The sequence below is a fragment of the Chiloscyllium plagiosum genome, chromosome 7 (genome assembly GCF_004010195.1).
Source record: "Chiloscyllium plagiosum isolate BGI_BamShark_2017 chromosome 7, ASM401019v2, whole genome shotgun sequence".
NCBI lineage: Eukaryota > Metazoa > Chordata > Chondrichthyes > Orectolobiformes > Hemiscylliidae > Chiloscyllium > Chiloscyllium plagiosum.
The window spans coordinates 93,933,929-93,948,091 of NC_057716.1; the positions used below are offsets into that span (position 1 = coordinate 93,933,929).

At 40.4% G+C, this 14,163-nt stretch overlaps 1 protein-coding gene across 1 annotated transcript in view; it reads left to right on the forward strand.

Moving 5' to 3' along the window:
• LOC122551779 (contactin-associated protein-like 5) overlaps nt 1-14,163 on the forward strand; it is an 879,926-nt gene that overhangs the window by 734,117 nt on the left and 131,646 nt on the right. The window contains exon 21 of the mRNA XM_043694242.1: nt 3,990-4,083. Within this exon, the coding sequence (XP_043550177.1) occupies nt 3,990-4,083 (94 nt within the window). The remainder of the gene's footprint in view (nt 1-3,989; nt 4,084-14,163) is intronic.

A 14,163-nucleotide genomic window follows, 5' to 3' on the forward strand; every position in this document is an offset into this window, starting at 1 on the left:
TACCCCAATCTCAGGGAAAAGGCCTGTCACTGCCCAACTGGCATTTTCCACAGGAGGTGACTTAGGCTTTCACCTGCTCCCCAGGGAGGGGGATGAGATGCCCATCGCCTGGATTGAATCCAACTCATGGGGTGGGAACTGAGTCCCCAACTTTCTGAGAAAGAGGCAAGAGTCAGGCAATTGAGTTTCATCTGACACCAGCTCCAAGGGTGATGTGTTGAATCTGCTCAAGATTGGGGAGATGAAATGCACACTAGGCGACTGCCTTGCAGAACACTTAAGTTGTATCTGCAGAACTAACTCTAAGTTTCCTGTTGCCTCTCACTTTAAGAGGTTGTGAACCAAACCAAACCCCCTCAAAATATGTCAAGGAGATAGTCTGAGATGCTAACTTTTACCTATTTAAAGGCAAGAATAAGGTGTTGCATTCCAGATGTGATTTGATTGGTGAAAAATATGAGGCTTTAAACAAAACACACATTATTCTTACACTACAGTTAAATCACATACAAAATAAAAATAAAAAGTAAGAGTTGGATTAAGTGTAATTCTGTCAAAATGCTGAACAAAATAACATACAGATATAAACTGCTACTGATCGGCTGTTCCAATATAGCAGCTTCCCATGAACACCCTGAGCAAAGGCAAATAGAAATGAAAACATGAACCCAACAGCAGGAGAGAACATATTCTTTTGCACAGAGAGAGCTGTGACCTCTTCCAACATTTTAACTTCACCAACTGAAAGCACAATCTGCAAACCCTGAGTCTTTGTGAAATTGACTCCATCCACTCATGCTTCTCTTGTCGACTTTAAGAATAAAGCATGTTATACCGCTTGGCAGAGAGCAGACAGCTACAAGTTACAATACTTGCTTTCAAGAGAACCAGGAGAGAACAGCTCCCTCTGAAAGGCAGATCTGGTCGAAACGACATGGTTGTGTTTGCTGGCCAACATCTCAGGTGACTGTGTGGAGTTTGCACATTCTCCCCATGTCTGCGTGGGTTTCCTCCAGGTACGCTGGTTTCCTCCCACGGTCCAAAAATGTGCAGGTTAGGTGAATTGGCTATGCTAAATTGCCCGTAGTGTTAGGTGAAGGGGTAAATGTAAGGGAATGGGTCTGGGTGGGTTGCGCTTCAGTGGTCGGTATGGACTTGTTGGGCCGAAGGGCCTGTTTCCACACTGTAAATAATCTAAAATCTAATCTAATCTAGTCTCTGTCTCAGCCTTGCTACAGTGCTGCAGCAAAGCTCTGTACAAGCTGGAAGAACAGCATTTCATTTTGCTGTTGCAAACCCTGCAACGATCAGGACTCAATATTGAGTTGAGTCATTTTAGGGCCTGATCAGTTTCTCCTGTGTCCTTACTCCAACCTCCACACACCAGGCTTTGTCATCACATGGGCTGCCACAGCGCCAAATAGTCCAAATTAACAGCTACTGATTTTTCTCAGACTGACCTTTACCCTTTAACTGTTCAACTGTTTCTGTCTCACTCTCTGGGCTCCATCGCCACCTGTTGTTTATTCCCCATCCCTTCCCCACTCCTTCTTCAGTTCTGAAGAAGAGTCACTGGACCCAAAATGTTAACTCTGCTTTCTCTCCACAGATGCTGCAAGACCTGCTGAGTTTTTCTGTTTTTGTTGTCGTTAAGGATTTAAAGTTTCAAGAAGTGATTTATATTTCTTCACAGCAAAACACTATTGAACATATTAGCATACTGTTTTCTATGACATTATGCTCAAAGATCATTTCCTAATCGACAGAAACATTCAGGCCCAAGTGTAAACTTAGGATTGAAATAAGGAGTAATTTCTTCACCCAGAGAGTGGTGAGCCTGTGGAACTATCTACCACAGAATATGGTTGAAGTCAAACATTGAGTGTTTTCGAAATAAAGTTGGATATAGTTCTTGGGACTAAAGGGATCAAGGGTCTGGGGAGAAAGTGAGTTGGATGATCAGCCATGATCATATTGAATGATGGAACAAGCTTGGAGAGCTGAATGACCTATTCCCCCTCTGATTTTAGCATCTATGTTAAGAACGGATCCACTCATTTTATCACATACAATTGTGGGTTGAGCTCTGTTTTTTATCCATATGTAAGGACAGTTGGATGCGAGGGAGGGGTGGGGCCATGCTGAGTTTTCTATCCAGGGCCAAGAACCCAATATCCAAATAACTGCTGGATTCTGACCCCACCTTGCATCAACAACAGTGGCATAAAGTGATTTTGGTACGAAATGGCTCGAAGTGGCTTGGCAACCAATTGGCATGGCCGAGAGGTGAGAAGCAGTTCCATGAAGGGATCATAGGTTACAGGGAGCAGGTGGGAGAATGGGGTTGAGAAACTTGTCAGCCATGATTGAATGGTGGAGCAAACCTGATGGGACAAATGGCCTAATTGCTGCTCCTATGTCTTAGAATAGTACAGCACAGTACTGGCTCTTTGGCCCTCGATGACCCTTATGGTCAGTGATCAATTTTCACATGGCAGCCAATGACAGGAATAGCTGTTGCCTGGAGCAGGACAGCACAGGGTTTCATGGCTCAATTACTCGCTAATAAGGAACTTCACCCAAACTTCTCAAACAAGAGAAACATCATGCTGGCTCATTTGAATTTCTTTCCTTTGAGATTTCAAATCAGCCATCCCAGTAGATATGTCTCCCCATTGCATTCTATAACATCCCAATCATGTGATCTTCCTGTCCTTAATTAATTTAATCACTCTGTCTGGATATTTTTTAATGCACTTCCAGAACAGTTGAACTTGAACCAAGGTCTCCTTGATTCTGGCATTCTCCAGCCTGTTAACAAGCTCTTCAACAAGCTTTTAACCACTGTCGTGATTGTTATGAGGTCAGCCAGTTGGACATCATAGAGTATGGGCTCCTTGATTGGGGCTGTTAACCTTGTCCAATCAGGGAGCCCTATGTCATAACTTTGCTGAACAGGTTTATTTGAAAAAATAGATTAATAAAAAAGAAACACTCTGGTACCTGATGCTGAATGAGGCAGGACTGACGTCAAGGGCTGTACATGTGTAAATAAAAGGTAACTTGGCGATGAGATACCAGCCTTGGTGGAGTTATTTCAAACACCAGGAGGTAATTGGAGGTATGCAAGTTACCAGTTTGCTTTCTTCCCCACCTTTGAAAATTGCAGTGCATCACAAATACATAAAAAGACTGTCATTCTGTTTGAGAACGCTCTTTTCAAAAACACTCCCACCTTACCCTGTCCCCATCAGAGATTCAGAATCCAACCCCTTTGACTCAACACTAGAGTGTTAACTTAGGTTTCTGTAGTCTAGTGTCGAGAGAGGGACTTTGAATCTTCAAACTATTTGTGAAACTGCTAAGTTACAGTTCGCAACTGAGACCACCCATATTTCTCAGAGCAAAAACAGAAGTTGCTGAAAGATCTTCAGCCGGTATGGTAACATCTATGAGGAGAAATCAAAGTTAATGTTTCAGGTCTGCTGACCCTTCCTCAGAACTCAGTTTGGAGGAAAAGTCACCGGACCCAAAACGTTAACTTTGATTTCTCTGCATAGATGCTGCCAGACTGGCTGAGCTTTTCCAGCAACTTCTGTTTTAGTTTCTGATTTACAGCATCCACAGTTCTTGCGGTTTTTATTTAGTATTTCTCAGAGCACCCTGCCTGAAATCAATCCAAAACTTGTTGACTCCCAGACCTGCATAGTTTGACCATGTAAATAGTTTGAAATTTTAATCACAGGTGATCTGATATTGTTAAAGATTTACTGCACCTAAAATTGACCAAACTCGGGGAGAAATCGATGAACTAATGTCTTACTTTGAAATAAAACCAAACATGGTATTTGTAACTGTGTGAAAATGATTCCTCCTTCAAAACCTATTATCTGAATACATAAGTTGACCAATGCTAAAAATACAGCATAAACTGAGAGTGTATAACAGGAAATAATGTGACCGTTCAAATTTCTACTTTGTATTTACAGATTGATCAATTCACGACTGTGGAGTATAGCCTCCCTTCAGATATGGATCTCAGATTTAATTCTGTTAGATCTCTTACTCTTGGCAAGATTGTGGGTAAGCAAGTGAACAATTCTCTTTACCTTGATTCCAGCATTGTATTTGACCCAGATTGCATTGCCTTAAAGTATGATGGATGCAGATTCAGTCACAACTTTCAAAATAGAATGGGATAAGTATTTCAAAATGAGAACACCTCCATGATAATGAGATGAGGAGCTATTTGAATAGCTCTTTGAAAGTGGAGTCAGAGTCATAGTGAACTGATGTCCTCTTTCTGTGCTGTGTAGTTCCATTATTCTCTATGCATAAATATGAGTTTGCTCCTGTGGACTCAGCTATGTTGTTAGATATTTATACCACTACTGTTTGTCAGAGATGAGGTCCACACTGATTAAGGTGAACATTAACAGGCGGTGTTGAAAATAACTATATGGAATGAATAGTAAATGAGAAGTTTCCTGAGATCTGATACCATTAATGATATAATTCCTTTACTCCTAGTCAGAAACTACCATTAGAGGAAAAGTATTATTAATTATTTTTACTCTGCATTGTTGACAGATGCTTAAGCTTAGGTGAATTCTCTGTGAAAAGAAACATCTGACACAAAGAGCAGTGGAATGTTGAGTGCGATGTAACAGTTACTTTGAACAGTTACCTGTGTTGGACAAATGTGTTAGCATCTTTAAAGTGAATTTGTGAAATGAAGAGTATCACGAAATATTTAAATGAGAAAGGTGTCTCATCATACAGATGGCAATACCTACCCGAGAGTGCATTGTGTCCCCATTGAAACACCCTGAGTGTGCCTGTCCAATCATCCATAAAGATCATAAGACCAGAGAAAATAGGAAAAGAAGTAGGCCTTTGGCTCCTTGAGTCCCTTCAATGGGATCATGGATGATTTGACATTCCTCATATCCACTTGCTTACCTCGTTCCCATAACCCTTGATTCGCTGACTGTTCAATCAATCTATCTCAGCTTTAATAAACACAAGGACCCTACCCCCACAGCTATCTATGGCAAAGAGTTACTAAGGCTCTTAACCCTCTGAGAAAATAAATTCCTCCTCATCTTTGTTTTGAATTGGTGCCCTTTTATTCTAAGACCATGCCCTCTGGTCCTAGACTCTCCCATGAGAACAAACATCCTCTCAATATTTACCCTGTCAAGCCCCTTAAGAATCCTACATGTTTCAATGAGATTACCACTTGCTCATCCAAACTCCAGTGAGTATGGCCCCAACATGTTTAACTTTTGCTCAGAAGACAATCCCTATGTTATGTGGACCATCCAAGTGAACCTGCTCTGAACTGCCTCCAATTAAATGATATATTACAAAGTTGGTGTACCGAGATTAAATGAAGATGGAACTGGTTACTCTTCGGGGGGGTCAGTGTGGACTTTTTGGGCCGAAGGGCCTGTTTCCACACTTTGGTGATTCTATGATTCTATGATACTGAACAGGCCTGGCAACATCTGTGGAGAGAGAATGACTTAATGTTTCAAGCCCAGCATGATTCTTCTTTAGAACAATGTTTTAATTATCAAGGGAATCAAGAGTTATTTTTAGTCTTTTGAGGAAGTGATGAAAGATGATTGATGAAGGTAGGGCAGTGGATATTGTTCTACTTGGGCTTTGCTGAAGCACTTGACAAGTTCCCTCATGGTAGGCTGGCTCAGATGATTAAGTTGCAGGGAATCCACAATGAATTGGTAAGTTGGATACAAAACTGGCTCGGTCACAGAAGGTAGAGGGCAGTTGTGGCAGTGTGTTTTCTGACTGGAGGTCTCTGGCCAGTGGTTTTCCACAGGGATCAGTGCGAAGATCCCTGGTATTTGTAATCTATACAATTGATTTGGATGAAGATATAGGTGGTCTGATTAGTAGATTTGCAGATGACATGAAAATTGGCGGAGTTGTGGACAGTAGGGAAGATAGTCAAAGGATACAGCAGGATATGGATTGGTCAGAAAGTTGGGCGGAGAAATGGCAGATGGAGTTTAATCCAGAGGATCATAAAGTGATGCAGTTTGAATGCAAGAGGAAAGTATACAGTAAATGGCAGGATCCAATGACTATTGCTGTACTGTGGGATCTTGGGGTGCAAGAGCATAGCTCCCGGGAATTGGCAACAAGAGTGGAGAAGATGGCAAAGAAGGCTTATGGCACGCTTGTCTTCATTGGGTGTAGAAGAGGTTTATTAGGATGCTGCCTAGCAAAAAAAGAAGAGGTTGGAGGCTGAGGGGTGACCTGCTCGAAGCTCATGAAATTATGAGAGGCATGGGCAGGGTGAATAATTGGAGTCCATTTCCTGGGATGGAAATATCAAATACTAGGGACTCTGGTGTAAAGGGAGAGTGGTAAAGTCTAAAGGAAATGTGCAAGGGCATGTTTTTTTTCCTCAGAGTGTGGTAGGTGCCTTGAATCCGCTGCTAGGGAAGATGGTAGAAGCAGATACAATAATAACATTTAAGAAACATTCAATGGGCACGTGAACAGGCAGGAGATAGTGGGATACAAATCACGTGCAGGCAAATGGGATTAGTATTGAATAATATCCTGGCCAGCACAGACATGGTGGGCTGATGGGCCAGTTCCCGTGCTGTACTGTTGTATGTTCATACTGGACTCGAGATAGGAACTCTGCTTCTATCTCTGCAGATGCTGCCAGATCTATTGAGTTTCTCCAATGTCTTCCATGTTTTTTTTTCATATTTCCAGCAGTATTTTGCTTTGCTTCAGGAAGGAGCTGTATCTTTTTTCTTGGTGTGCCAAGCTCTGAAGATCTGCAGTACTTCCTGAGAGTTAGAAATTATGATGGGAGCTGTTGCATGCTCAGCAATGACCATCTCCTCCAAATAAAGGTCTGACCTGTAGCCCCTGTCTTCACTGGCACCATGACCTGTAATTGTCCCTCACCAACAATCTCAAGAGTTCACCATTGACCAGTTCAACCAGTATCTTTGAGAGCTGCACTACTTGTTTCAACACTGTATATTGCTCACCTAAACAAATGCAGTGAAATCACTGCCATACCTCAGACCTAATGTTAAAATGAACCTACACATCACGGTTCTTACATTAGCTTACTGAGGCTAGATTTTAGTTTGTATTTTTCATCTGTCTTTCCATGGCTGTGGTAAGCATGTGTGTAGGAGGAGGGACAGTGTGGAAAGAAGGGAAAAAGTGGATAGCCACTATGACAAGCTTAGTAAATCAGCTGTTTATCTTCTGATGTTTGAAACAATTATATTGAACTGTCACTGCCAACTAAAAGAAAAACTGTAGTAGAACAGTTAGACTTAATGCAAAGTCTTGCTTTCTCTTAACATGACAAGACTTCTGGTATTATACCTGCTGCTACTTTAAGCCTCCCAAGACAATTCTTAAACAAATTTCATTACTGTCAACACAGATAGAAAAGGCATTGTTTTTTTTTCATTATTTTAAGTTGCCATTCATTCTATAAATAAATCAAATTTAAATGCAGCATAGTTAATGCAAGCAGCAGGTATCTACCTGGGAATGTGATAAATAGAGACATCATACACACTTAAACTAGTTCCAAGGCACAATTAATTTAAAAAATAATCATTCTGAAGCTGTGCTTTCTAATATGTAAATTTATTTTCTGCTGTCTTCAGTTGGACAAGAGTATGTAAAGTAAAATGAATATCCCACCTTCATTTTTTTTGCCCTTGTGTCAGGAAGACAGAATGAAATATTCAAAAAGCTCTTGGCTTTTCAGTTGAATAATTCCTCCACTTCTCATGGCAGCAAGATTTCTGTACACTTACCAAGCAAATTCTAATACTTTATAAGAGATTGTCAGACTGCAGTGATTCATGAGTTTAGCTTATTCCATCAGCAGATCTATTAGCATGGGATGTTAACGTACAAATTGATTAATCATTGCGTACTTAATGGTGCGCACTGGCGAGTGGTGTGTTTGTGAATATATGGGCAAGAAATAAATTGACTGTCTATAGCTCAGTGGTGAAGGGAATGAGGATTACCTTCAGTGAGGTGCTGGGCTAAGGCATACATGTTGAAAGACAGGGGCCGAGATGATTTGCTCTGCAAAAGCTGGGCTGCACTTTCTGTATGGCAGAACCTGCCACAAAGAGGAACCTTTGGCATTGAATGTTGATATCAACTATGCCTCACAATAAAGTGAGTCTCTAATGGAGGAAGAGATTGGTTCCATTGTGTCAGGCAATCCAATGCTCCCCATGGAAATTGAAAATAAAAATTAAAAAATGGTTTTGCCATCTTAAATATGTGCAGGCACTTTCTGAGTGATGAGCTACATAGATATTGGTGGTACTTTAATTATAGCTGCTCAGACTGATAGAGAAGTACAGGTCATTCTGCACATTTCCTCAATGTGAATTCACTGGAATGCAATAGACAAATTGCGGACGAAGGAACTGCCATCCAGCATTGCAGTAGTGCAAATGTTAGTCCATTTCTTGACCTTCATTTTAACTGCTCCACCAGTGGTCCCATGCTTTCAACCAGTGAGACTTGAAGACCATAAGACATAAGAGCAGAAATATGCCATTTGGTCCATCAAGTCTGCTCCACTATTCAGTGAGATCATGACCGATCTGATATTCCTCAACTCCACTTTCCTGCCTTTTTCTCCATAGCCCTGAACACTCTGACTAATTAAAAAACCTGTCAATCTTAGCCTTGAATATACTTAATTACCCAGCCTCAACAGCCCTCTGTGGTAAAGAATTTCATTGATCACTACCCTGTGGGAGAGCTAATTCCTCCTCATCTCTGTCTTAAATAGATGACTCCATAGTCTGATATTTATGTTCTCTGGTCTTTGACTGACCCACAAGGGGAAACAACCAGGCTGTATCTACCATGTCATGTCCCCTTAAAATCTTAAAATTTCAATAAGGATGTCTCACACGTTTCTAAACTTCAATAAGTCTCATAAGACTGTAAGACGTATGAGCAGAATTAGGCCATTTGGCCCATCAAGTTTGCTCCACCATGCCAGCATGGTTGATATGTTCCTCAACCTCATTATCCTCCCTTCTCTCCATAACCCTTTATCTCCTCACTAATCAAGAACCTATCTGTCTTTGTGTTAAAGATACTTGATGACTTGCCTCCATGGCTTTCTATGGCAATGAGTTCTATCGATTCACCACTCTCTGGCTGAAGAACTTTCCTCCTCATCTCTGTTCTAAAGAGTCGCCACTTTACTGTGAGGCTGTGAGGTCTACTTGATTACAGACTCTATTTAGGAGGAGAAAGTGAGGTCTGCAGATGCTGGAGATCAAAGTTGAAACTTTATTGCTGGAACAGCACAGCAGGTCAGGCAGCATCCAGGGAACAGGAGATTCGACGTTTCGGGCACAGGCCGACTCTATTTACTCAAACTCTCCTCATCAGAAACCCTTTCATAACCAGGATCAACCTAATGAACCTCCTCTGAATTGCCTCCAATGCCAGTATATCTTTCCTTCGATAAACAGCTAACAACCCGTTCACAATGTTCCAGATGTGGTCCAATTAAGTGTCTTGTACTGTTTTAGCAAAATCTTCCTATTTTATTCTCCATTCCCTTTGAAGTAAAGATTAACATTCTATTTGCCTTCCCTATTATCTTTAAAATTTAAAATTTAATCCACAACTACAAAATACAACAGGCTTTAAACTTTAGCTGTTAATTGGCTGATCTTGGATGTTAGCTTTTTGTGAGTTTTGCACAAAAACCTTAAAACCCTACTCTGCTGCAGCTTACTGCAGTGTTTATCCATTTAAATAACATGCAAATCCTCTATTCTTTCTGCCAAAGTGATTCACTGCACCTTATAGTCAGGATGTGAAGCCATTGGAGAGAGTGCAGAAACTGTTTACAAAAATGATTGAAGGATGAGAACTGCAGTGATGAGGATAGGCAAACAAGTTGAAAGTTATCTCCTTGGAGAGAAGAGGGCTAAATGGAAGTCTGATAGAGGTTTTCAACATCATGAGCAAGCTGGGATGAGTCATTAGGGCAAAACTGTTGCTGCTCGGAAAAGATTTGAAGTGATAGTTATTTTTGAGAAGATTTGTAGTAGTTCAGGTTGATGATAAGTATGTAAGCTAGCTTACATACTTATTTGAAGCTAGCTTACATACTTATTTGAAGCGAAAGAAGCAAGGATGAAGTGAGGAAAATCTTTTTCACTCAGTGAGTACAGAGGGTATGGACTGCACTGTTTGGAAATGTGGTGGAAGCAGGTTCAATTGAGACATTCAAGAGAGCATCTGATGGTTATTTTGATTACTCAGCTTTTGTGCTCGATATTTCTATCTAAGAGGCCTGACGTCCTGGAGACATTGCAAATTACTCTCTCAGCATGGCTTTCCACCTTCAAGGTTAAGTGTTCATGGATTCTAAGTTCCCTCTGTCCCTACGCTTGATTTAGAATTGTGCCATTACGTATCAAGTGACCCCCATTAAAAAGGACATGAGGTGGAACTTTTGTTTTTGCATAGACAGCAGTTTGTATGTGGAATGAACTGCCAGTGAAAGTGGTGGATGCAAATGCAGTTACAATGTTTAAAAGGCATTTGGATAAGATCTTGAATAGGAAAGGTTTGGACAGATATGGTCCAAGTTCAGGCAGGTGGACTAATTTAGTTTCAGAATATGGTCAGTGTGGACTGGTTGGACCGAAAGGTCTGTTTCTGTGCTGTACGACTCCATGACTCCTTGCAACAGTAGTAGACTCACTAACTTTAAGGGCATTTAAAGGATGATTGGATAAACACATGGATGATAATGGGATAGTGTTGGTTAGATGGACTTCAGATTGGTTTCACAGGCTGGTGCAACATCGAGGGCCAAAGGGCCTGTACTGCACTGTAATGTTTTATGTTCACCCTCTCTAGAAAATTCATCGCCTCCCACTTTCCAATTCAAATTGCATTTGCCATTTATTTCAAGAGTGTAGTACTGAAGAAGCACAGCAGGTCAGGCAGCATCTGAGGAGCAGGAGAATCGATATTTTGGGCACAAGTCCTTCATCAGTCCTCACTTTCTCCTTTGCCATTTATTTGCCTATTCTGTTAGCCTATCTCTAACCTGTTGCAAATAATTTGTATCATCTTCATTGTATGGCCTTTCCTTCAAATTATGTATCATTAGCAAATTTTGCTCTGTATTTACATATTATAATATAATATATGTATATATATATATATAGTCACCTTCGCACTGACTCTGGAAAACGCAATCTACCATTCTACTGACTGAAGAAAAATCATACACCATGGCTCACTGTTCTCTTTTCTTAAGCCATTTTATTTTTCTCAATTCATCAACGTAACACTGACTCTGCTTTGTAGGAACATAGAAAATAGGTGGTGGAGCCTGCACCACCATTCAGTATGGTCATGGGTGATCACACAATCTCAGTATCTCATTCCCACTTTCTTTACATACAGCTTGACCCCTTTAGCCACAAGAGCCACGTTCAACTCCCTCTTGAATATATCTAATGAACTGGTCCCAACAGCTTCCTGTGGGAAAGAATTCCACAGGTTCACAACTCTGATTAAAGAATTTTTTCCTCGCCTCAGTCCTGAATGGATTATGCCTTATTTTTAGACTGTGACCCTTAGTTCTGATTTCCCCAATGTTGGGAACATTCTGCCCACACCTAGCCTCTTCAGTCCCATCAGGATTTTATATGTTTCTGTGAAATCTCTCCTTATTCTTCTAAATCCCAGTGAATACAAGCCTAGTTGATCCAATCTTGCCTTATATGTCACAAGTCTTTCCCTCACCTAACGCAGCCTCACCAATGTTAGCCCCCTGATCATTCTCCATGTCTCAGTTGAGCCTCTTCATATGTGATCATAAAGAAAATGCCCATTAATGTGTATGTAACAAACCATTAACAACTGGTTAATGGTTTGTTACAAGCTTTTAAATGCTACTTTAAAAATTACTTAGATTTCGTATAGAGGGCATCAATCTTTCTTGTTCATTAGAAGTATTCAGTCACATTCATCAGATGACCAAACTGTCAATTTGGTCAAATTACAAATCTATGTTGGTTCTCCTAATTAACTCAGGCGTTGTCAAGTTTGATTCTTATTTCTAAACTTTTATCCACCTACGATTTGTGAAACTGATTTCCCGGTGGTTACTATGACTGTCCTTGCTTGAGTAAGGAAGTCATGTACAGCATGCTCCCCATGTTCAGAGAAGCATAATTAAGAAAACTGGGTCACAAGACAGAGAAAGGCATCAGAATCACATACAGCAATTATTCTGAAGGAATATCTTAAAGAAGAGGAGCATGGTAACAAGCTGCTGAAACTTCTAGGTATGCTAGTATAATCTGTCAAACGGAAGCAAAAAAAAAACAGGAAAAACTGTTGTCATGTTTACTCCCATCGGAAGGAACTATAATATTCAACTCACAATGTACAAGCATCGCTTTTGAATTTACAATATAACAATAATCATCTTCAATATTATGCCTGGTTAACATCTTAAACCAGGAAAAAAGTCAATAGATGCATCTTATAATTACATTTTTTAAAAAAGATGCAGCTTTTATGTTATAAATGCAGAAGTACTCCTTATGGGGAGATGATAATGTAATGGTAATGTCAGCAGACTAGTAATCTAGAACCCCAGGCTAATGCATTCAAATCCTCCCAGGGCAGATAATGACATTTTAATTCAATAAAAAGCCAGTCTAATGGAGACCATGAAACATTGTTGATTGTAACCTGGTTCAGCAATGTCCTTCAGGGAATGAACTCTTTCATCCTTATCTCGGTCTGGCCTACTTGTGACTCCAGACACACAGCAATGTGTGTGATTCTTAATAGGCATGGGCAATAAATGCTGACCTATACAATGATGCCCACATCCCGTGAGTGAATTCAGAAACAAATAGCGGTGTGTTAGTGCATCCAGAGGTACAAATTCAACTGCCATCATGACAATTTAGTGATATAACTCTAGGAAATAAAGCAAGTATCAGTCATGATGAGCATGAAACTAACAGATTATTGGGAAAATAAATCCACCTGGTTTACTGTTTCTGTTTGGGGAAGTCTATCTGTTGTCTTTATCTGTACATGACTCCAGGCCTGCACCAGTGACTGCTTCTTAACTGATCTCTGGAATGATCCAACAAACCTCTCAGTGAATCCATAAAAGTGCAACTCCACCATCCTGCCAAGGTCATTAAATGCTAGCCTTTCCAGCAGCACTCATATCTCATGAATGAATTGTAAAAAAAAAATCAGCCAGTTGTTAATGGTTTGTTACATACACATTAATGGGCATTTTCTTTATGATCACATATGAAGAGGCTCAACTGAGACATGGAGAATGATCAGGGGGCTAACATTGGTGAGGCTGCGTTAGGTGAGGGAAAGACCCAGTGGTATAATCAGTGAACTGTTAATCCAGAGACCCAGGTAATATTTTGGGAACCTGGGTTGAATCCTGTCACAGTAAATGGTGGAATTTGAATTCAGTGAAAAAAAACAGGTATTACAAGTCTGATGATGACCACCAAACCATTGCCAATTGTCAGAAAAACCCATCTAGTTCACTAATGTCCTTTAGAGAAGGAAACTGCCATTCTTACCTCATCTAGCCTACATGTGACTCCAGACCCAAAGTGAGGCGGGCGACTCTCAATTGCCCTATGGGGCAATTAGGGATGGGCAATAAATGACAGAGATGCCCACATCCAAGAATGAATTTTAAAGAAAACCTCCCATTAAATGAAAAAATCATGTCTTATTATGGACTTCACTCTCTGACCTTGATCTATTTAACATCAGGGACACCCTGAAAAGATTATTTATGTCAACACTTGAGTTATAACAAAAATTATGTCTGCTCATAGTGATCAAATGACTTGGAGATTTCCCTGACATTTGTGAATATTTTCAAGCAGTGTTAACACTGAAGCCAATGTCATAAACAGCAGATGGGAACTTCACAAGTTTAGTTTGGGCGCTGTTATGATTCACAACTTCCTTCAGAAAATAACCTCAAGAGTTCACACCAAAATTGAAAACGAGTGGCTGACTCATGATATGTTGGATTAGGCAAAGCATCTGAATATGTCTGAGGAGCTG